Source organism: Agelaius tricolor, unplaced genomic scaffold (assembly GCF_023055355.1).
Source record: "Agelaius tricolor isolate 1412-34295 unplaced genomic scaffold, bAgeTri1.0.p SCAF_34, whole genome shotgun sequence".
In the NCBI taxonomy this organism is placed as follows: domain Eukaryota; kingdom Metazoa; phylum Chordata; class Aves; order Passeriformes; family Icteridae; genus Agelaius; species Agelaius tricolor.
In genome coordinates, this window is record NW_027269294.1 from 5,408,613 (window position 1) to 5,432,828 (window position 24,216).

General features: G+C 47.9%; 1 protein-coding gene across 1 annotated transcript in view; it reads left to right on the forward strand.

Annotated features, from left to right (window-relative positions):
* Positions 1–571: 571 nt before the first annotated feature.
* FAT4 (FAT atypical cadherin 4) overlaps positions 572–24,216 on the forward strand; it is a 132,397-nt gene continuing 108,752 nt past the window's right edge. Inside the window, exon 1 of the mRNA XM_071452390.1 lies at positions 572–6,230. Within this exon, the coding sequence (XP_071308491.1) occupies positions 948–6,230 (5,283 nt within the window). The 5' untranslated portion in view covers positions 572–947. The remainder of the gene's footprint in view (positions 6,231–24,216) is intronic.

Consider the following 24,216-nt stretch of genomic DNA (forward strand, 5'->3'; position numbering starts at 1 on the left):
CTTGTATTTAAAGAACTCACACAAAATTAAAACTTTTGCTGCCTGCGCCGCCGCAGGAAAAAGGATGCTCCTCGGGTTTTTTGCAGACTTTTTGGGGTGGAGGAAGGATTTGGGCTTTTCGGTGGGCACCGAGGTTCCCGTGGGATGCTCCGGCATCCCGGTGATGCTGCCGGGAGCCGCGCCGGGCGGAGCGGCAGAGGGCGCTGCCGGCCCGCGAGAGGCGCTGCCAGCGCCGCATCTTCCCGGGATAACGGGACCCGCAAGTTCCCTCCAGAGCTGCCTCCCAAGTGCGCGGCGCCCGCCGCAGCCCGGTCCCCGGTTCGCGGGGCAGCCCGACCCGCTCCGCTCCGCCCGGCTCCCGGCTCGCCGCCCGCTCCGGGCGGGAGCGTCCCGGGGGGCCCGCGCCCCGCTCCCGGGAGCTCCCCCCGCTCCGCGCCCGTCCCGCTCCCGCCGGGGCGGCCCCTCAGGTGCGGGGGGCGGGCCGGGGCGGGGCGGCGCGGCCCGGCGGCCAATGGGCGGCCGTGGGGGGAGCCGGCCCGGCCGTCAAGAGGGCCGGGATCCATGAGCGCCGGGCAAAGTTGGGTCCGGGCGTTCGCGGATCACGGACCGGCTCGGCCGCCGAGCGCCCGGGCATGCCGGCGGGGCGGCGGGCACCGCGCGGGAGCGGCGGGCCGCGGGGGCCCCGGCGGTAGCGGCTGCGGCTGCTGAGCGGCGATGAGGCGCGGCGCCCCCGGCCGCCCCTCAGCCCCGGAGCGGCGGCGGGAGGAGCGGCGGCACAGGCAGAGCCGGAGCCCGAGCGTCCCGTGAGGGCGGCGCGCCGCCCGCTCCGCTGCCGTCCGCGTCCGGAGCGCAGCGTCCGCGGGTGCCGTGAGGGGGCAGCGGGAGCGGGAGCGGGGCAAGCGGCGGCGCCGGGCCGCCCCCTCAGGGCGCTGCGCCCCCGGGTCGCCATGGGCCGCCCCCCCGCCGCCCGCGGGCCGCCGCCGCCGCTGCTGCTGTCGCTGCTGCTGCCGCTGCTGCCGCCGCTGGGGAGCGCCGCCGCCGCGGAGCCGCGCCAGGTGTTCCGGGTGCTGGAGGAGCAGCCGCCCGGCACTTGGGTGGGCACCATCGCCACCCGGCCCGGCTTCACCTACCGCCTGAGCGAGCACCACGAGCTCTTCGCCATCAACGCCACCTCGGGCGCCCTGCACACCCGCGCCACCATCGACCGCGAGAGCCTGGCCAGCGACGTGGTGGACCTGGTGGTGCTCTCCAGCCAGCCCACCTACCCCAGCGAGGTGCGCGTCCTGGTGCTCGACCTCAACGACAACGCGCCCGTCTTCCCCGACCCCTCCATCGTGGTGACTTTCAAGGAGGACACGGGCAGCGGGCGCCAGCTCATCCTGGACACTGCCACCGACGCCGACAGTGGCACCAATGGCGTGGACCATGGCTCCTATCGGATCGTGGCCGGCAACGAGGAGGGTCGCTTCCGCCTGAACATCACCCTCAACCCCAGCGGTGAGGGCGCCTTCCTGCACCTGGTTTCCCGCGGAGGGCTGGACCGGGAGGCCACCCCCACCTACCAGTTGTTGGTGCAGGTGGAGGACAAGGGCGAGCCCCGTCGGCGAGGGTACCTTCAGGTCAATGTCACCGTCCAGGATATCAATGACAACCCCCCCATCTTCAGCCAGACTCTTTACCAGGCACGAGTGCCTGAGGACGCGCCCGTCGGGGCCAGCGTTCTCCAGGTGACTGCGGCCGATGCCGACGAGGGCACCAACGCTGACATCCGCTACCGCCTGGAAGGAGGCGATGGCAGCGGGGCTGGGGACGGGGCTGGCAGCCTTCCCTTCGAGGTGGATCCCGAGAGCGGGGTGATCCGCATCCGTGAGCGCTTGGACTACGAGGTGCGGCAGCAGTACTCGCTGACGGTGCAGGCCATGGACCGCGGGGTGCCGGCGCTGAGTGGCCGGGCCGAGGCCCTCATCCGCCTGCTCGACGTCAACGACAACGAGCCCCGGGTCAAGTTCCGCTACTTCCCGGCCACCTCCCGGTTCGCCTCCGTGGATGAGAACGCGGCCCCCGGCACGGTGGTGGCCCTGCTGACGGTGAGCGATGCCGACTCTCCGGCGGCCAACGGGAACATCTCCGTGTCCATCCTGGCGGGAAACGAGCAGCGGCATTTCGAGGTGCACAGCAGCAAGGTACCCAACCTCAGCCTCATCAAGGTAGCGGCTGCGCTGGACCGGGAGCGCATCCCGGCCTATAACCTTACCGTGGCGGTGGCGGATAACTACGGGGCCCCACCGCCACCTCCAGGCTCCCCCACGTCTGTCTTCTCCCCCGAGGGAGCGGTGGCAGCTCCCGTGAGCCGCTCCTCGGTGGCCAGCCTGGTGATCTTTGTGAACGACATCAACGACCACCCACCCGTGTTTGGGCAGTCGGTGTACAGCGTGAACATCAGCGAGGATGTGCCCCCGGGCAGCTACGTGCGGGGCCTCAGCGCCACGGACCGTGACTCGGGCCTCAACGCCAACCTCAAGTACAGCATCGTCTCAGGCAACGAGCTGGGCTGGTTCTGCATCAGCGAGCACAGCGGGCTGGTCACCACGGCTGTCCCCGAGGGTGGCGCTGTCACAGGCACATCCAGCTCCAGCAGGCTGGACCGGGAGACTGCTTCTCAGGTGGTGCTCAACATCAGCGCCCGTGACCAGGGTGTGCAGCCCAAATTCTCCTATGCACAGCTGGTGGTGACCGTCCTGGATGTCAATGACAACAAGCCTCACTTCAGTCAGCCTGAGGGTTACCAGGTGTCCCTGGCTGAAAACTCCCCATCAGGAACTGAGCTGCTTGTCCTGAGTGCCACTGATGGGGACCTGGGGGACAATGGGACTGTCCGCTTCTCCCTGCAGGAAGCTGAGCCAGCACTGGCAGCAGTTGGCCCCTCCTCTGTAACCCCTCGCCAGATGTTTCGCCTGGACCCGGTTTCAGGCAAGCTCAGCACCGTCTCACAGCTGGACCGGGAGGAGCAGTCTCACTTCTCCTTGCAGGTCTTGGCCATTGATTTGGGCTCTCCTCCCCTTTCTTCTATAGCCCGAGTTAACGTGACCATCCTGGATGTGAATGACAATAGCCCCGTGTTTTACCCCATTCAGTATTTTGCCCACATCCAAGAGAATGAGCCAGCTGGAACCTATGTGACCACCGTGTCTGCCACGGACCCCGATCTGGGCCCCAATGGGACAGTCAAGTACAGCATCTCAGCTGGAGATACCTCCAGGTTTCAGGTCCATGGGCAGACGGGGGTCATCACAACAAAAATAGCCTTGGACAGGGAGGAGAAAACTGCTTACCAGTTGCAGATTGTGGCCACTGACGGTGGCCATCTTCAGTCTCAGAACCAAGCCATCGTCACCATCACTGTCTTGGACACCCAGGACAACCCCCCTGTTTTCAGCCAGGGCACGTACAGTTTTGTTGTCTTTGAAAACGTTGCCCTGGGTTACCATGTAGGTACTGTTTTTGCTTCCACCATGGACCTCAACACCAACATCAGTTACCTCATTACCACGGGTGACCAGAGGGGCGTGTTTGCCATCAACAGGGTGACTGGGCAGATCACCACAGCCAGTATCATTGACAGGGAGGAGCAAGCATTTTACCAGCTGAAGGTGGTTGCTAGGGGTGGGGCGATAACTGGCGATGCCGTGGTCAATATAACTGTCAAAGACTTAAACGACAATTCCCCACACTTCATTCAAGTGGTGGAAAGTGTAAATGTTGTTGAGAACTGGAAAGCTGGGCATACCATATTCCAGGCCAAAGCCCTTGATCCTGATGAAGGTGTTAATGGCATGGTCCTTTACAGCCTTAAGCAAAACCCAAAGGGCTTGTTCTCAATCAATGAACAAACTGGTGCTATAAGCTTAACGGGGCCGCTTGACATAAATGCTGGGTCTTACCAGGTCGAAATCCTGGCCTCGGATATGGGGGTGCCTCAGCTGTCTTCCACCTTTATCCTGACTGTCTCTGTCCATGATGTGAATGATAACCCGCCTGTGTTTGACCAGCTTTCCTATGAAATTACTATTTTGGAGTCAGAGCCTGTGAATTCCAGGTTCTTTAAAGTACAGGCTTCTGACAAAGACTCGGGAGTGAACGGTGAAATAGCTTACAGTATAATTGAAGGAAATGCTGGGGATGCCTTTGGCATATTCCCAGATGGCCAGCTGTATATAAAAAGTGAACTGGACCGTGAGCTTCAGGAAAGATATGTTTTACTGGTTGTTGCCTCTGATAGAGCAGTAGAACCACTCAATGCTACTGTGAATGTTACTGTGATTCTGGAGGATGTAAATGATAACAGGCCCCTGTTCAACAGTACCAACTATGTGTTTTATTTTGAAGAGGAACAGAGAGGTGGGTCGTACGTGGGTAAAATAAATGCTGTAGATAAAGACTTTGGGCCGAACGGTGAGGTCAGGTATTCATTTGAACATATGCAGCCAGATTTTGAGCTGAACACAGTAACTGGGGAAATCAGGAGCACTCATCAGTTTGACAGAGAAGCTCTCATGAGGCAGAGGGGAGCTGCAGTATTTAGCCTTACAGTAATAGCCACAGATCAGGGGTTGCCAAAGCCTCTGAAAGATCAGGCAACTGTACAGATCTACATGAAAGACATCAATGATAACGCCCCCAAGTTTTTGAAAGATCTTTACCAAGCTACTATATCAGAATTGGCAGCAAATCTGACACAAGTGCTGCGAGTTTCTGCCTCAGATGTTGATGAAGGGGTTAATGGGTTGATTCAGTATTCTGTAATCAAGGGAAATGAAGAAAATCACTTTGTAATAGACAGCAGTACAGGCCAAGTGACCTTAGTAGGCAGACTAGATTACGAGGCTACTGCATCTTATTCCCTTGTCATCCAAGCAGTAGACTCTGGAGCTGTTCCCCTAAGTTCAACTTGCATGTTGAGCATTGATGTGTTGGATGAAAATGACAACAGCCCTTCCTTCCCTAAATCAACCTTGTTAGTGGATGTCTTGGAAAATATGAGGGTTGGTGAGCTTGTGTCGTCTGTCACTGCCACTGATTCTGATTCAGGTGACAACGCTGACCTCCACTACAGCATTACAGGGACAAACAATCACGGGACCTTTAGCATCAGTCCCAACACCGGGAGTATTTTCCTTGCCAAGAAACTGGACTTTGAGACACAATCTCTGTATAAGCTAAACATAACGGCAAAAGACCAAGGGAGGCCCCCGCGATCCTCTACCATGTCAGTGGTCATACACGTCAGGGATTTCAATGATAACCCTCCTCATTTTCCTCCGGGAGACATATTTAAGTCAATTGTTGAGAACGTTCCTGTGGGCAGCTCTGTCCTTTCCGTGACTGCTCACGATCCAGACGCGGATATTAACGGGCAGCTAACGTATGCAATCATCCAGCAGATGCCGAGGGGCAATCACTTCCGTATCGACGAGGTGAGAGGGACGATATTTACCAACGCTGAAATCGATCGGGAGTTTGCCAATCTCTTTGAGCTGACGGTCAAAGCCACCGACCAGGCTGTTCCCGTGGAGTCCAGGCGCTTTGCCCTCAAGAACGTGACCATCCTGGTGACGGATCAGAACGACAACGTGCCCGTGTTCGTGTCGCAGAACGCCCTCGCAGCCGACCCCTCGGTGGTGATCGGCTCCATCCTGACCACCATTATCGCTGCAGATCCTGACGAGGGTGCCAATGGGGAGGTGGAGTATGAGATAGTCAATGGAGACACCGAAACCTTCATCGTGGACCGCTACAGCGGAGATTTGAGAGTGGCCTCAGCCTTGGTGCCTTCTCAGCTCATCTACAACCTCATCGTTTCTGCCACCGACCTGGGCCCCGAAAGGAGAAAATCCACCACTGAGATGACTATAATTCTGCAGGGGGTTGATGGGCCTGTTTTCACTCAGCCAAAATACATCACCATCCTGAAGGAGGGCGAGCCCATCGGAACGAACGTGATCTCCCTGGAGGCGGCGAGCCCGCGGGGCGCGGAGGCGCAGGTGGAATATTACATCGTGTCTGTTCGGTGCGAGGACAGGAGCCTCGGGCGCCTCTTCACCATCGGGCGCCACACTGGCGTCATCCAGACCGCTGCCATCCTGGACAGGGAGCAAGGAGCACGGCTCTACCTGGTGGATGTTTATGCCATTGAGAAGTCGTCAGTTTTGCCCCGCACGCAGCGAGCTGAGGTAAAGGTTTATTCAGTAATTATTTGTCTTGTTATTCCTGTCTAATTCCAGGATTATGGTTGGTTTTTCACTGAAGTTGTGGTGCCAGTGTTGGGCATGAGCGTGGGCTCTGAGCAGCTCATTTCATGGACATTCTTGCCATCCCTGCCTGGCTGAGTCCCTCAGATGACAGGTCTCCTCACACACCTCCAATTTTGGTTGCTTTTCTACCTAACTCACTGATGAGTACGAAAATGGTTTTGTTTCTCTTCCTGGATGTGACAGGTGGTAAAAATGTAACATTTTAGTTGGAAACTTCCCTATCACAAAGCCATTTGCCTTGACTGAAGAGTCTTTAAAGGTTTTCTGCCTGACTAGCTTGAAAAGCAATGGGTGGAAACCAGGTTTGGAACATCATCTGTGAAGTACAAGTGTTGTATTTGCTCTGTTTTCAGTCACAGAGCTGATCATTCACACTGCTCCTGCTGTGTTCTGTGGTAATACTGAGAAATCAGGTGTGAGAATGAGCCTTGTGTTTGCTTTAAGTTGCAGCATCTCCTAGAGCTGCCTTCTGCACTTCTCCATGGCCTTTGACTTGCCATTCCTGGGAATTTGGGGCTGGCACTGCTGAGTGGGTCAGCCAGGAGAGGATGGTGGTGGTGTGTAGTGGTTTAACCATTTCCCTCTCTGGCTGAACATACCCTTCAGTGCTGCCCAGCCCTACAGATCCCCCAGCCACACTTCCTCCTGGGAATTAAGTGTTAGTTTTGATACTGTGGTGGTTTGCAGGTTTGGGGGGTTTTTTTTGTTTGATCTTAGCAAAAGTGGTATTTCCAATTCTTACTTGACAGCTGTGGATTTTTTTCTCCTCATAGCTGCTTTGGTTGTTTCTTCTGCAGGTTAAGTATATCTGTGTGTGATGTTGCTCTCCTATACTAGCAGTGAGAGATCCTCTCTGAAGTGGTTGTCAGGGATTTTGAACACTGTTCCATCTCAGAGGTGTGATCCCATCCTGCCGTGTGTGCAATGTGCTACTGATGGTCATGTTTTGACCAACAGTAGAGTACTGGAAAAAGACCTGTTTAGCAGTGCTGCTGGTTTCAGTAATTCATGCTGTTTTTATGAGAATATTCCTCATGTGCAGGGCTTTGCACCCCTGCTAACAATTTGTAAAAGATACACCTTTATGATTTTTTCGTTACCATTGTGTCACATTTTGTCTCGATGGACAGTTGTTTTGAGGATCAGGCTGTTGTCAGTGGGCATTTGGATCATGACCCTTCAGCTCTGAGTTTGAGCAAAGAGTTGGCTGGGGAAGGACTCATAGGAGACCCAGTCCTTTGGCTGCAGTATTCTTACATGTTGTAAAAGCATTTAACATGAGTATTTGCTGAGCAGGGAAGAGAACAACCATTGAGACTTCAAACAAGTTTACATTGTTGAATGCAAACCACTTCTGAAATCACAAGCAAATGTTTTATTCTGTAAAGAACACTGAGAGGCATAATTGGGAGTTAGAATGTCCTATTACTGCTTGTATCTTTATAGCCTCTAAAATGTGCCTTCTCCCAAATGTAATTAGCTTACTGTGCTTCTTTATAAATGTATTATAAATTGTAATCAGCTTTCAGCTTTCAAAACCATAACCATATGCAGTCTTCCTCTTAACTGATGGAATTTCTCTGGAAGGCTTTTGCTGTCCAGCACAAGAACTGCTACAGTGACATTCTGGGTGCAAGCTGACTGTCAGTGGGTGCTGAATAAGCAACACAACTTTTGTTTATATATTTATATATTTTTTTCTATTTGATTTTGTTTGTTGGTTTTGGTTTGGATTTTTTTTTTGGGGGGGGGAAACATGAGTATATTGTGTATTTTCTTTCTTCTCTTATGAAGAGTGTTAGGTTTTGTGTCTTGGTATGGTTAAAGAAAAGGGAAAACCAGTAATAGGATAGTCTTAACAATGTCTATGTGATTATTCTTCATTGCCTGCCATGCTCTCTGCCCTGATGACAGAAATCATCTTAATTGCAGTGTGGCATGTGAGAGAACCACTGAGCACGGGGAGCTGCCCAGTGCTAAACGTGCTGAGTGAGATTGGCGAGGAGAGCAGCGGGAGTAAGGAAGTTAATGGATCTTTTGTCTAATACAGACTGCAGCCATGGGTTTGGGTGACAGGCACCTGGTGTGAAATAGAGATATTTACAGTTTTGAGACAGTGACTCGGCTTTGTCTGGCCAGCAGGCAGTATAAAAGAAGAGCAGGCTTGCGTGAAACCACTTGCTCGAGAAGTGAATTAATCCTTGTCCTTGGGAAGTGGTTTGATTTTCCCCCCCCCCCCTCCTAAATTCTGTCACTAATTTATTTACCTTCTAAAATAATATCAAATATATGGAAAAGATCCACCTAGTGCCCTAACTGAAGAAGGAAGTATCTTTTCAGTATTTCTCATCCATCCCCTGTAGGTGCTTTGTGAACAGAGTGTCCAAGGGCAGAACTTTGCAATGGCAGGACTGTGGGGAATCCTTGCTGAACCCAGAGCAGCTGACATGCCTTGAAACAGAAGGATTCTGTTAATTTCAGTAAAGTAACAACAAAAGTTTAGGAAACAAAATGTTTGTTTACAATTTGTGGTTTATGTTTTCATCACTAGCTTTTTATCTTGTGTATGTTTCCGTGTTTGTTACTGTATGGAAAGAAAAGTGCTGGTGGGGTGTGTGTCAGGAAAATGCAAGTAGTGAGGTAAAGCTTTCTTCAAATACCAAATATTTGAGATTCTAAAGAAAACTCAAGTGCTCAAGTGCTTCTTCCAGTGTATTTTACAGCTAGGTGATGTCATTTTGGATGGCAGTTGTTGAATCTGAAAGGTTGTTTTACATTTTATTTTGGATTTTTATCCTCTTTGTAATCTACAGTGACAGACCAGATGATTTGACATTGTGTGAATGTGTTTGGTCACCAGTCTCAGCTTTTCCCCCTGTTAATCATTAGGTTAATATAATCATCACTGTTGATCTCAGGTCAAAAAGAATAATGTAGGTGTCTTGAAGGGGTCCCTTCAGTTTGCCATTCCATACCTATTTCAATGTTTCCGCTGGAGAAAAAACCCTTCAGCAGCTGCTAAACTCCTTTCTCTTGGTTTTCCAACACAAATAAATCCTCTTTTAACCTTTTGGGCAGGGCTGAGGGTTTCACCACCATGATTTTGTATTTAATATAGAAGGGCTAATGCCTGCTGGCATCCCTTGCACACCTCATGACTCCCCTCAGCCCTGCCTCCCCAAACAAGCACTGCATGCTGTGGGATATTTTGGGTGGCCCTGTGTTGTACCCTGCTTTGTGTCTGGCAGCAATAATAGGAACCCAGGGACAATACCTCATCTTCTGTGCTGTGTAACCAGGGATTAAGAGGAATTAGACAGGATCTGCAGTTTGTGTGTTTAACCCTTCAGTGTGTGGATTCCTTGAAGGGAGTTGTGACCCTATGTGTATAATTTATAGGGATTTATGGATCATCTGTGCCAGTTGAGAGGGGGTAACAGTTTGGGAGCTGAACTCCTCACCATCTTTCATGTACTTTAAAAAGAAGGGCAGATCCTTGCAGCCTTCTGAAGTGCTGTGGTGTTACTCTGTGTGGGCAGGCACCAGAAGTCTTCTGATGAGGAAAGGTGTTACTGTGGATTGGAAAGTGCTTAAAACCTTCTGCAATTGTGTGGTGGAACTCTGTGTGTTGTGGCTGTCTCAACTGTGCCATGTGCTGTGACAAGCAGCCATGTCCAGGTTCTGAGGCAGTGGAACATTCCAGGATTGGAGTGGGTGACCATGGCAGGATTTGAGAACGTTGGTGCCCTTTGGGCACTGAGAAGGGGCTATGATGTCTCCCTGGAGCCTTCTCTTCTCCAGGCTGAACAAGCCCAGGTCTCTCAGCCCATCTCCATAGCAGAAGATGCAGCCCTTGGATCATTGCTGTGACCCTTCTCTGGAGTCACTCCAGTGGCTCCATGTTCTTATGCTGGGGACCCCAGATAGGAGTGCAGAATTCCCTTTGGGTTCAAGTGGGTGTTTATTCATCCCAGTTCCACCCCCAGGCCAGCTCAGGTGGGAGCAGAGGTGCCTCCATCCTGTTCCCATCCCACCTTCAGCCCATTCCATGGTGCTTTTTTCTGCTGCTTCCCGTGACCTGTTGGCCCTTGCCTTGCCCTGACTGCCCTGGCCTGTGGACACCACACAGAGATCTGTTGCCAGCTCCCTGGAATTTGAAGGAAAACCCAAACTAATCTCTGAATCAAAGTAAAGGTGTCTTGCAAACAACCTAATCCTTTGTAAAGCTGTATTAATGCCCAATAAAATTCAAATCTATCTGTTCATTTACCTCTTAGGCTTTATTCCTTGTTTGAGAGAGCTCTAGTGATGAGTCATTTAGGACTTGTGGTACCTTGGTTCCCTTTTTAGAATGGTGCAAATATTGGAATTTTGCAGCCAATTTTCTTTAAATACTGTGAGTTTTCATTCCCTTTTCATTTCAAATACTTCCACAATTTAATATTAAATGCTGGGTAACAAAACCCAGTAGCACTTCCAGTTGGAAAAAATATGTTGTGTGTAACTCAGAGGAAGAATTCTGCTTGCAAAGTGATGTCTTTCCACTGAGGTGCATCAAGCAGGTGCTCAGTTGGATGCTGGTGCTGAAGCACTTTTCTTGTGGCTTGAGTGTCTGATGGCAACAGCCTGAGATTTTAATAGCAGAAAGAAGGGATTTCCTACTAATTTTCCTCTGAGAACTTGTACAGTCTTTTCCAGCCTCACGCAGTCTGACCTGTATCTTCTCCAAAACCTGTTGAATTTTTTTATACTTTTTAAACTTTTTGTCCCATTTGCAGAGGACAGGAGGGTGCTGCCTATTTTTTTTCAGATGCTGTGTATTTTTACTGAGGAAGGGCTGGGCTTAGTTTTGCCTTCTCAGCATGAGCTGTAGTAGCCCAGTTACTCTCCAGGCTGGTACGTGCAACCTCAGTGGCAGCAATGGTAGATTGAAATGTGCCTGGGCTGTGTTGGGAGAAGAATAATCCTGATGCATCCATGATTTTCCCTCCTGGGCACCTGCAGCAGGTAGAGCTGTGCCCTCCCACTTGAGGCCGCCTGAGCCAGGAATGCTTGCAAAATCTCCTTGGCCCTTTTGCAGCGTTCTGTTTTTCCCCTGGCAGCAGCAGGGCTGGTATCTCCAGGCCATGGGACATCGTGACACTGGGTGTTGCCGTGGGCCGGGTTGGGTGTTTGAGGGCACACACGTGCTGCAGTGTCTCGCTGAGCTGAGGCCCCTGTGTGGACATCAGCTGCAGATGACTGGGAAAAGGAATGTGGAATCTCCCAGTTGAAACAAAGAGAAAACTTTATTTCTAGGGGTGACGGGGGTGAGCACCAGGGGTTGGTGCTTGTCTGGTCCTGCTCTGGTTTTCGGGCCGACTGTAGGGCTTCTTGTCTCGCCGCTGCTGCTGCCAGATCTGCCTGGTACGAATCGGCCCCGCCTGGGAGCGGGGCAAGATCCAGGGTGGGATGTAGAGAAGTGCTTGGCTCCTGGGTGGCGGAGTGTCCTGGAGCAGCTGCACTGCCACCTGGCTGCTGGTGCCAGCGCTCTGGGCTGCCACATGGTCCATCCTGCGGCGCTTTGCCAGCGGGCTCTCGGGTGCCTGCGGCTCTCTGGCTCCCTGTGGGCGGCCGCGCTTCAGGGCCCGCTTTTGGCAGGGGAAGCTGCGGCCGCGGCTGCTGCTGCTGACCAGCGCCATGGCCCGGGACAGCCCCATGGCCCGGGCCAGCCTTGGCACCTCCTTAGTGGTGGTGCTGGGGCTGGGGCGGCTGATCGCAGCACGCAGCAGGGGCACACGGTTGAGCCGGATGGGTTTTCCCATCTGGCTGCCCGAGTCTTGGGCCCGCTGTGTCCATGAGCGGCGGCGGGTCTGCTCCGGCCTGGGCTGTACGGAGAGGCGGCCGCTTCTCTTTGCGTCTGCCTCTGCCCGGTGACACAGAGTGCATTGGGGAGAGAGAGAGAGAGAGGGGAGGTGGTGTGAGCACCTCACAGGACTCGGGAAATGTCCCTGCAGCATTGTCCCCAAGGCCCTGCTGGGTTGCCTGAAGGGCCTGGAAGTGCCAGAGGCCACAGCCCAGCCTGGCCCGTCAGAGGAGGGCCTCCAGTCTGGGGTGATTCTGCAGAGCTCCTGCTTCCCCTTTCTGCTGCTCTTGGCTGCTGCCCCTCTGCCAGCCATGGGGAGCTGTGGGGAGGGAGACTTGGCTCTCACCTCGCTCCTTGCCAGGAGGACGCTTCTCAGCAGCTCTCTGCTGCACCATGGTGGCTACGGAGGAATGCCTGGTGGATGTGTGCCGCAGCACTGCAGGCCTTTATCCTCCTGACAAAATGTACCGATCCTTCCTTGTGTGAAGAGAGACGCCTGTGAACTGCCTCAGAGGCACCAAAACTGGCTCAGTAGCCTTGGGCAAGCTCCTTCTCAGCGATCCACTCCTCAACTGCAAGGTGTGTTGATGCACAACACCCTATGTACCTCAGGCCTGGGTGGTGCTGTCACTCCAGTCCCTCTGGTGTCACAATCAGGAATCTCTGCGGGCTCCATTCCCCTCACTTAGGGAAGGTGTCCTTGTGGGCGCTGGCAGGGACTCTGTCCATGTCAGGCAGGGCTGTAGTGGGAAGAGCAGAACTGGGAACAGGTCCATCAGCAGATGGATGGGTTGAGTAGGCCTAGGTCTTAGTACAGGTCATCAGTGATGATTGGTCCCCCCATAAAACCCAGTGGAACTTGTCAAGTCTGAGGCCTTTGCTTATTTGTAGGCCTCTCATGTGAAGGGAATTGGATGTTGGGCCTGTATGGCTGAATTTTCTCAAAAAATTGTCCAGTTAGACCAAGTTGAAAAGTAGCTCTTTTACTGTGGTATGTTTAGGAAGGGACACAGATGTTTCCTAAAAATCGGTCATTCCTAACTGTCATTATCAAAGACTTGTGGTTGTTGATTAGCTTAAATGTAGAAAAGAACATGAAACTGAAGTCAAAGCAGGTTTTTACTTCTACTCTAATTCAGAGCCCTTTGGTTAAAAAGAAGCTTTGAGTTCAGTGCTCTTTGCATCTGACATAATTCCAAAAATTGGAAACAATGTTTTGGTCAATCTTTTGTTATTTTTGTAACAATTTAATATGTGTCAAAAACTCCTGAGGATCACTGCATTTGCCTATGGGGTATTTTTAGTTTTCAATGTTTTCTTATTCCCAGGTCAGTTTGTTGCTGTTGCTGGGGTTTTTTTTGTGGGTTTTTTGGTTGTTTGTTTTTTTGTTTGTTTGTTTGTTTTTGGTTTTGTTTTTTTTTTTTTTTTTCAATTATATCTTATTGCATATATCCATTCACTTGTTCCTTATTGGTAGAAAGGGGTTGGTTGGAATCAAGGGGAGGTTACCCATTTCAGAGTTGCCACCTCTTTAAAGTCTTTCAAACCAGGACAACTTGTTTGTAGCTCTGGGCAATGCTGAAGCCCAAAAGCTAATCTATGATTAATAACCACAAGGAATTGGGGTAACACTGGAGTTTAGGCCTTTCCCCATGTGTGTTCATGGTTACAAGACTGGATTCCAGAAAGATAGTAGGTGGCAAATACGATGATGCATCTTGGTTTGGACAGTAGATGGGAGTTATAAGAAAACTTTTAATCCATAATGCTGTAGAACAGATCCTTTTGTGTGCAAATGTTCCAGGGCCAAATTTTTGCTTTGTTAAAAGTCACAAAACTTTTGAATTCTTGATGACGGAAGGGCTTCCTAAAGGCCAAAAGAAGTGTGGTAAAAGGGTATTGAAAAGAAAAATCCTGAGAGCACAAGGAGCAAAGTGCTATGGGAAGATGGCAGGATTTTGGCAGAGCAGTGGTAGGCACAGAGTTTGTGGTGATTGGGGTGGGGCTGTGGCCAAGCCTCACCCGTAATTGGCACCAGCTGTGCAGAACAGGTGAGCAGCATTGAAGGTAAGGAGTGCCCAGGGGCACTGACCAAGCACCAGAGGGAGCAGAGGGCACACAGGTGCAGGGCATCAACAGGAGGGGATCAAAGGCTGGGCTGAAGGACAAGAAGGTCCTTGCAGCCTTCTGAAGTGGCAGGATGTTACTCTGTGTGGGCTGAAGCCTTCTGGAATTGTATGGTGATACTCTGTGTTTCGTGGCTGTCTCAGCTGTGACAGAATGACATTGTTGGGAATCTTGGACCTCCAAGGTGGGAAGTGTTTTTTCCTTATTCAGGTAAGATGTGGGGATTTCAGTCAATGCTTGGTTAAAATCTGGACCTTAATGAAGAAAGGCAGAGTGAATGGCCCTGGCCTGCTGGAAAGACAATCACAGGAGGGTTTGCCTTGACTCAGCAGGAACTGCAGCCATTGCCATAAACCTAGGGTTGCATGGTGTGAGGAGCTGCTGTGGAGCTTTTTGTCCCAGCCCAGGCTGTGTCCTGTGGCTGTGCTAGCTCTGTGTCACTCCTGCATCCTCGGGCTGGGTTCTGCTCCAGGGCCGTGGTGTCCCTCACCATCCCACTGAGAGAGGAACAGGGGTGGCACTGAAGGTGCTGCTTCTCCAGCCAAGCTGGCTAATGCAAGGCTTTAAATTTAGTAAGGGAATTAGAAACCCACTTCAGAGAAGTTTTATCTGGCATGTCTCGTATTTACCAGCACAAATCAGAACAATGGGGTTCTCCTTGTATTCATGCTATTTATAAATTCGTTCGTTCTTTAATGATACATGGCACATCAATTGTTGCCTGAAAAAGGAAACTGCTTATGAAATGTTAGAGTAAACAATGAAAATCTGCTGCCTTGTCCCAGCTCCAAAGACACTTTTTTTTTCTCTTCCTAAAACTGATATTGCTGGTTCTAAGAAATGTGTAATTATTTAAGTTACTGCTGTCATTTGCATGATCTGAAAAAGGATCTCTAAGCTGTCCTTGAACTAGAGTGGGAGATGAATGTTCCTTATGTGGAAAACTATTCAAAACCAATTTGTGTGTTTTGGTTCAAAGTTGGCCCTTTTTTCATCCTCTCTAATTTCTTTAATGAATCTGTCTTGCTACATGTTCTTAATATCTAGAATTTCTCATTTCTTTGCTATTTTAGCAGCCTTTGGGCATTTTTGCATGTGAGGTCACCTAATAATTTTTATGTTAAAAATCACTAGACTTCTAAAAACAACATTCTTTATTATGGAAAATATTATTTTTCATGTGTCTCTAGTGCAAACACTAGAAATTATAGCCAAAAAAACAGGGCAAAATTTTCATGTGCTTATTTTTGCTAAGTGTTAAATTCTTCATATGAATCTCCAAATGGTTCTTGGGTCCTGTAGATGTTAATAAGTGAGTCCTTTTCCATGTAAAATGATATCCCCAGGGCTGAGGGAGTGCAGTGTTCTTTCCATGTGTTAGGTGAAGCAGTGAGTGGCTGCCCATTTGCTCCAGAAGTTGGTCTCCAAAGCCTGCTTTGCCCTTTTGGTATCCCCAGTTCTCACCTGTATTTTTACTGGGGCAGGGCTGTGTTGGTGGTGGTGTCTGGGACCTTTGCTGTTGTTCTTGTGCAGATTCTCTGAGGCTGCACCTCACCAAAGGATGCTCATTCCGTTTTGACTGGCAGAAGTCTCCACCTTCTGAGTCTCTCCAAGTTTGAATTGCCCCTCCCCACCCCTCCAGGAGCAAGGTGTCCATTTAATTTATATCAAAGCAAGCCCCTGGCATGACATAGTTCTGCTGGTGCAGTTTGTTTTAACTGTGTCTAGACTAGGGAGCAGCACTGCTGGTAACTCAGTTTGGTTTCTTACTCTGTGGAGACAAGCCCTAGCACACTCGTGTCCCAGTTAAAAAAAAAGGAATTTATGGGGACTGAAATTGAAGTGAAACAAAGAGTTTTCCTCACATGTCCCCCAAGTCTGGAAAAGCAGTGCTAGATCAGAGTGGTGCATCAGTGCCATACTGATTTGTTTCAGTGAATTTATAGCCTGACTGGGCTTTGCCAAGAATAATAGCAGATATGTTAGAGAAACTGTGTCTTTGTTTTACTGAGACGTTTCTCTCTATTCTAATAAATCTTATTTTTAATTAGACCCTCAGTCTAGACTGTCAGGCAGGTTTGTTTTTACAGTGCTCTATTTTTGTTTACTTCCTCGCAGGGAAAACATTCCAAAAGGACAGTAGAACAGATGGAAACTGATAGCCATGATCACACTGTAAAAATACATCTAGCTGCATTAGTTAATGCAAAAGAATTTCAAAGGGCCTGTTATGAAGTGGTAATTTATGTGCCAACAGCTATGCAGAAAGTAATGGAAACAAGAGTTTGCCTCAGCATTTCGTGTCTGTAGCCATCACACATGCATGCTGATGGTAGGTAGGCTGTGGCTTGTGTTGACACAGTCTCACTAAGTGATCTTGGCCTTAAATAAGGGTGCAAGGGCTCTGCTGCAATTAATGCAGCCATCCAGGGCTACAGACAGAAAGGCATTCAGCAGCTCTGAGGCTCAGCCAGGTGGAAGGAGCTTTGGGGGCTCCTTTTGGAGAAGAGCATCTTGTTGCAGTTCATCACCTTCCCGCCCTCTACGCTCTGTCCCAAAGGTGGCATCATCCCATGGGCAAGTTTGGGTTCCCTGCAGTGCCCCTGTGAGGATAATATGACTCCCAAGAGCCCTGTGAAGCTGGTTTGGATTCTCTAATAGAGCTGAAACACAAAGACAGGGTTTTTCTCATGGATGTTTAAGTGAAATGAATGGGAATAGGTTTGTGATGTGCCATATATTGAGCCTTGTAAGTAGTCTCTCTCCAGCTCTCTCGTAGACCCTTTAGGTGCTCTGAAGTCCCCCTGCACTCTTCTCCAGGCTGAACAATCCAGCTCTGTCAGCCTGACCTGACACAAGTGGTGCTCCAGCCCTCATGTCATCTCCTTCTTATTAAATTGTTTATGAATGGCACTGATAAAACTGATGAGCTGGAGCCTTTGTGTTTTACAAGTTACTTCTGACTCCCTTCCAGGCCCTTAGTTGGATCTCTCTTTTATGGGGCATCTTAAGAGTACAGAGCTTGGCTGTCTCTGTTGCTGATGGGGAACCAAGAGGGGATTTATGAGCTGAGTTAGGACAGCAGCTGCTTTTGGAGGCCTCCATCACCAGATGGGGCCTCATAACTCCTTCCTGTGCTCTCTCCTGGAGAGCAGAGCTGGAGCAGCAGCACCCATGTGTGTGTCCTGCCTTTGGGAGCAGGCTGTGCCATCCTGCCAGGGCCTTTCTGCCACGTGTCACCTGTGGAGCTGCTCTGGGCTGGGCCATAACTCTGCCCTGATGCTGCTGCTGATGCAAGGTTTTCATCTACTGCTGAAGCAGAAATTAACAGAAGACAACTTTTAACCCAATGAGTTAGCCTCACGAGCGTTAGTTTTGGTTATAAAATCATTATAAGCATTTTCCTCAAGGATTTCTTTGGAGATAGTTTGTTTGAATTTTAATGCTTCTGAAGCCTTTTGAAGATTTTTTTTTTTGTCTAAATCAGAAATAAGAAGAACATTAATGTAAGGTTTTAAACAAGTGCTCCATACCTAGTCCTCTTAGGGTTTTAAGGCAAACATGTAATTTTATAATAACACACACTTTGCAGCACTGAAAGTTTTGTGGGTCTTTTGGCATCAGTTTGTTTTTTGGGCCAATCTAGGAGAAGACTATTAGTTCCAAGAACATGTATGTGATGTTTCACCTACCCAGATGTCTAGTCCTTTCTCTAGGCTATGAACAGAGTTTATATCCTACTTGTACCAAATTAATTTAAGTAGCATCCAGAACTAGAGAGTGTGGCTCTGTGTAATTCAGTGCTAATTGGCTTTCAAAACAGGAATTTGATCTGCAGCATTCTGAAGCATTTGGGGAGGGAAAAAAATCCAAGTTCCCATCATGTATGGCATGTATGTATATTAGGACAGAAAACCACTACTTTAAGCTGGAGGGTTTTATGTTTGCCATGGGCACTGTGCATGGGGAAATAAGTGATTCTATTTCCCTCCGAGTGTACTAGGAGAGAAATTGTTCATTGGAGAGAGCTGAGCTGAGTGCTTTTCATGTCAACTCCTTTCTGGATCATTTTTGATAAATTAAGAGAATTCTCCTGAAGTAGTTCAGAGGAATAAATAAGATGCCAGAGCTGTGCTGCACATTTGTAGTAGATGTGTTTAAAGCTTGAATTTTCCATAGGGGTTTTATTCTATAATATTACACTTCAGGGTTCCTGGTGCTTTCCCCATTTTCATTCTTTATTCTTTTCAATACAACATTTCTTTTTAATCTGTCAAAGTGTCATGCTTCCTGAAATATTGAAGACATGTTGCTATTACAAGGCTGTTTAGAAACAGAAGGCAAATTTAGTAGTTGATTGTACTCTTAATCTTTTGAGACCTGCATTTCTGAGTGTATTTAAATGACTTTTTTTTTTCCTGAGCATGATTCTAGTCCCTTTGAAAGTTGCCTGATAAATGTTTTTATGCCTACTTGCTTTGAGGAAAGAATTTGAGCCTTTATGATTTCAGTGAACACGTTAATGAAAATCCAGATTTTTAACCCCAGTAGGGTCATGTCAGATTGTCTGGAAGCTAATTTATGGTGGTGGTGATTTTCTTACCACTGTTTTCTTTCTTTAGCAGTGCCTTTAGCTCCTGCATTTTAAACTTTTGAGTAATTAGCTGATTTTATTTTATTTCTACCTGTACATTTCTAAACTCCAGGTAATTCCTATGGTCAGCACGGAAAGTTGTGTGGGTTTTTTGTTTTTTGGGCCAAGCTACCAAGTGGGGTTGCAGTTCCTCAAACGAGGTTAAGTGTTTGTGTTGAGATTGTAATTAATTAAACATATGCACCAATACCTTGTTATTTCAAGTTCTGGAATTAAAAACCTCAGAACATTGCCTGACCTGCAGCAGCAGAGAGGGGAGGAAGAGGGAGGGGACTTTTTCTTGCAGGGCAGGATGATATGGGGTAGGAGCAAGCTGCACACATGCCTGCCAAAATGCTTGGATCAGACTAAAGGAACACAGATGGCTGAGGCTGATAAAGGTGTCTCTTATTGTGTTGGTTTGTTTTTTTTTTTTTTTTAATTCTTTCTCCTCGGCACTGTTTTGAGTTTGTGTGTGAGGGACGGGTAAGAGGGGAGGAAGACAACTGCATTGTATGATTTGTTTATTTTGATCCATTTTACAGCCTAGGAAAGGAGTTGAGTAAATTCAATACTCCTCAGTAGGACGCCAAAGGCTGGAGCTAAGCCCTCCTTTTAGGTTTCTGTAACAAATGAACAATAATGGATCTTCAGGGATTTATGTCATGCTGTCCAGCCTTCAGTTCTTATCTGCTAATAGAAAAATCCCCATCCACTGCCTAAAGTAGCTCCTAAAAATTGGACTGAGAGGCCTTGGAAGCGCATGGCTGCCTCTGCTCACAACCAGCTCTCCTCTTACATGGCCCCTTTGTGTCTCCTGGACCCCCAGGTGATTTATCACTGTGGTTATTTATTTATTGCCATGCTTTATGATGGCTGTGTGTAAACATTAGGTGCATGTGTGTATATACAGAAGACACCCATGTACAAATAAATGTCCTGACCTCCAAGAAGGAGGTGCCCAGCTCTGCCTGGTGGAAGCCAGGCCACCGCAGGACAGGAATGTGTTAAGGAATAACCAGTCCCACAGAGTCTAAATCTGGGCAAAGCCCAGTTCTTCTTAGCATTTGTTATTTATTGTTCTAGAAATTAACTGGTCGCTGCTATCTGGAAGTGTCATGTCTGAACTTTAGAGCTGCTTGCAGAAATAAATCACTGCCACCAGACGTGGTGGCTGTTCCAAGTCTGTCAGAGCTGTTCCACCCATGACCAACACCATCCATCAGGGCAAGGCTGAGGAGAAGGGAGTAGAAGCAAGGCCTTTTTTCCCTATTTAAAGCAAAATCTTTAGAGAGGCAATTTCTTTAGAGGGCCCTAAGATCCTTGTCTTGTGAGTGATGGTGGTAGTGTAGCTGGAAGTCTCCAAGGTGTTCTTCCCAGTGAGCATGGAAGAAAAATGGTACAGGAGACTTCACACTAGGGCAAATAAGTTTCATTTTGGATATCTTTTTTTTTCAATTTGCAGCCATTAAGTTGAAATATCACAGTTGTTTTTCATAGAAACTAAGGTGTTAAAAACGTAATTGCAAAGTCATATTCCTAATGATGTAACTAAGCTTCATCCAAATCAGGGCTAATTTGGTCTGTTGTCTTCTAGATACTCTTTTTGTCCTTCCTTGATCACCCCATGTGTATCTGTTCTTAAAACACCCATGGAAATACAGTTTACAACAGTAAAACTGCTCAGAACTGATGGAGGGAGACAGTCTTACCTTCTGAGATTTAGTGCCATAAAAATGAGCGTGCTTTTCTGATGCCATGAGGTCCCACATGTGCAAACAGTCTCTTCTAAAAATGCACCCTAATATTATGATTATTAATTGTGGCTACCACTATACAAATAGAAAAATAAATGCAGTCCAGTTACATTCCCCTTTCTTAAAAAAAAAAAGCCCCTTTGTGTGAGTGAGAAAATGCTACTTTTTTTTTTTCCTGTGAAAATATAACATTGTTATTACAGCTTTGGCTCTCTAATGGATGTATGAGCATGAGAATCTGGAGTATATGAAAGAAATTATTACTAAACAGTGGACTGGCTTTCCTTTCTGTTATGCTAATTTTCCTTTGCTGTAACTCTGTTTTATTTGGTTAAATTGCTCTTAATTTACATTGGTATAACCAAGAAGAAAATAAGGCCCTGAGTACATGAGAAGGACCTTCTATTTGTGGAAATTAAAATCTATATTGCAAGTGACACGGGGTAAACACTAAACATGTAACAAAAAGCTTGGCCCTTGCCAAGGAAATAAAGAAATCAAGACATTCTGCAGCCCATAGTTAGGCACTTTACATGGCTGGAGCTCTGTGAAAAGCAATAGAAAACAATGGTGGTAGCACAGTGCTCCAAGGACAAGAACTAACTGGGGCTAAGTTTTGCTGCAGGGCAGCTTGATGGGGAGCAGTTTTGTGGGGGCCTGGGCTGAGAAGTCAAACTCCAGAATACAAATGCATTGCTCCCTTCTCACAGAATTGCAAATAATTGAGTATTAATTTAGAGGCATTCTGTTGTGGCATTTGCCTGTGTTTAAAAAGACAAAAATGGGCTGTTTTGCCTGACTTATGTAGGGACTTGATGTCCACGCAGGGAGCTGTGTGCCTTGCTTGAAGTAAGCCACTATATTTGGGATTTGGCTAAATTTCAGTAGTAGATCCCATAGTAGATAGAGGTTTCTGTTTATACTGGGAATAGCAACCAGGAAATCCTTCTGGAATGCTAGAGAGCAGATTGGTGGTGACAGGTCCACCTTTCTGAGGCTCCAGCTTCACCTGCAGATGGAAGGGTGTGAAATTCAGTGGTTCAGAAATACTTAATCATGTTTAGGTGGCAATCTCCCCATAAGAAATTCAGTTTACTCATATTTTTTTTTTTAATTTTCATTTCAGAAACTTGTATTGGAATGAAAGAATTGCATTCAGTGGGCTGAAATATACCTTTCACCACCACTCCAAAATCAATTTTATTATGATTACAGCAAGTAGCTGTGTGTGTATTTCTTCGTTCCTTCAGCTGCATGTGTATTTCTTCATTTGAAAACCAGAAGGCTGGTGTTTAGAATAAAGGATTCTGAAGCAGAAACAGTGCATTAAATTTCCTTTGCAACTTCCAGAGACGTTGATTAATTGGGACAGTCAGCATGGCTTGCTTTTGGAAAGAAAAAGCTTAATGATTAACTAAATTCTTTTTCTGTCCCCCCACTGAGCATATAAAACGGTTATAAAAGAATGTAGAAGAGGCACAGTTGGAGTTGTTGTTGTTGTGCACAATAAAAACACAGGCAAATATTTCACAATATACTAAATGTAGCCTGAAACATTAATTTCCATGTGATAGCTATCAAGATCTTAATACAATCATGTGTGCTCCAGGTCATTTGATGGTTTTGGGAGAGAAAAGCTGTCACAATCTGTGGATTTGAGGTTAAGTAACACCAACCTTGAATGATTTAGCAACACTTCTTTTTGTGTTTTGCTCTGCTGGAATTGCAAACCAGGGATTTGATAAATTTTTACCAATTCTAAGCCAAATGATGTTGCTCTAGCTTGACATTTCTAAGTGCTTGGTGAAAAGTAACAAGGCTTGAGATGTGCCCTTTCCAATGTGAGATTTTTCTGTCATCTGGGGAGATGAGAACTTTGTCCTAGAAGTAAGGGAATTGTAACCTTGTCCAACACACAAGTGACAATGGCTATCATATTCCACTTGTAATTCCATGGTGTTGGTCGCCACCAGCAATGATTGCATCTTGCTGAAAAGTGTAATTATGTAGCTCCTGAATGAATCCTACACAATTTCCAGGGTTTTGGAGATACCAACATGTGTGGGACACTACAATTTTTGCTTCCCTTCTCCTCCTTCCCTTCCCTTCTCTCCCCCCAGTCATGTGAAGCAGAATAGTAGGATATAGCTGTGTGATTCACCACAGCTTTACAAGTACAAGAGTTTATGTAATGTAGTGGCAGTCTTGAATCCATTTAACAGATGTTATGTATAGATTTAGGTGAAAGTTACACCAGGCTTTAATTTATATGTTTTGAAAGATATATCCTCTGTTGAACTACTTTATAAATATGCCATTGGAGGCTTACACAGTCAATGCCCATCAGCAGCTTCCAGCTCAGTCTTCTCATCTAATAAGTGCCCTAAAAGTCATTTTCCCTCTAAGATACTAAGCTCAGCTAGTGGTAGTTTCCCACTTGCCAGCTTGTGCACTCCTAAGCATTGGAAATTCCATTTTATCACAACAGAGGATGGCATTAGGTCTCTTAGAATGTGTGAAAATCTCCTCAGAAAGATTTACAGCTTCAATCTGAGCCTAACATATACTTCTGAGGGATTGTTTGTGTTACAGGCTGATAGGTTTTGTCTGGCTCCCCTGGATTTTGAAAACATTGGTGGGATGGTGACACGCTGATGGGATGGTCTGGTGGTCTCTTGTCTTGAGGATTTACTGTCTTTTGAGGAATGTAAATTCTGCTCCAGGCTGGTTTGCATTAGTTTTTAATGATGACAGTGGCTCTATTTTCTGAAAAATGCTCTGCACTGGACATTGGTATGAAAGCATTCAACAGGTTTGGAGCATCTGGACAGTCTCCTGGGACTTGGTTCCTTTCTTGTGTGGCTGTTTGGGGGTGGGAAGGGATTCCTCTGCTAGGCTGGACCTTTCCTCAATGGGAAGGGCCACCATACTGTGTATATATCCTTGACATAACTGGAGCTGCAGAATAACCCATTTTCTTTAGAATATTCTTTATACTGAGCCTTCATCTATTCTTGTTTTGTCTGTAAAATTCTGTTCTCTGTCTTTATATCTTTTTTCATAGTTGCACATTGCCTTGTTAACATTTCTCTTAAATCAAAGAGAAACTCATGTTTTAATTTTTAACAACATAACTTCTGTGTTTAGCAGCTATTCTTTTGAAGCCAGAAATGTTGAAGTGGTTGGGTTTTACCTGTGCCTTGCAACAAAGCTGGCAAAAAATAAGAAAGTTATCTAAAAATTTAGTTAGTGGTGCAACACCTCTCTCATCCTGGGAGGGTAATGGATTCCAGGAATGAGTGGAATGAAGGAATGTAGCTGCATCCAGGACAAGTCAGGGTTTTCCACAGCCCCAGTGGTCATTGAGGATGAGCACTTGGCTGATTGCAAAGGGGTTTTCCCCAGGCATGGAGGGCTCTGGCAGCAGAGCAGACAAACACCCTTGGTTGGTGTAAATGTCCTCTTGCAGAGTGTAGAGACCCTCCTGCAGGAGAGCTGGGGAGATGAGGTCAGGGCAAGGAAATGGAATGTGTCGCCTTCCCC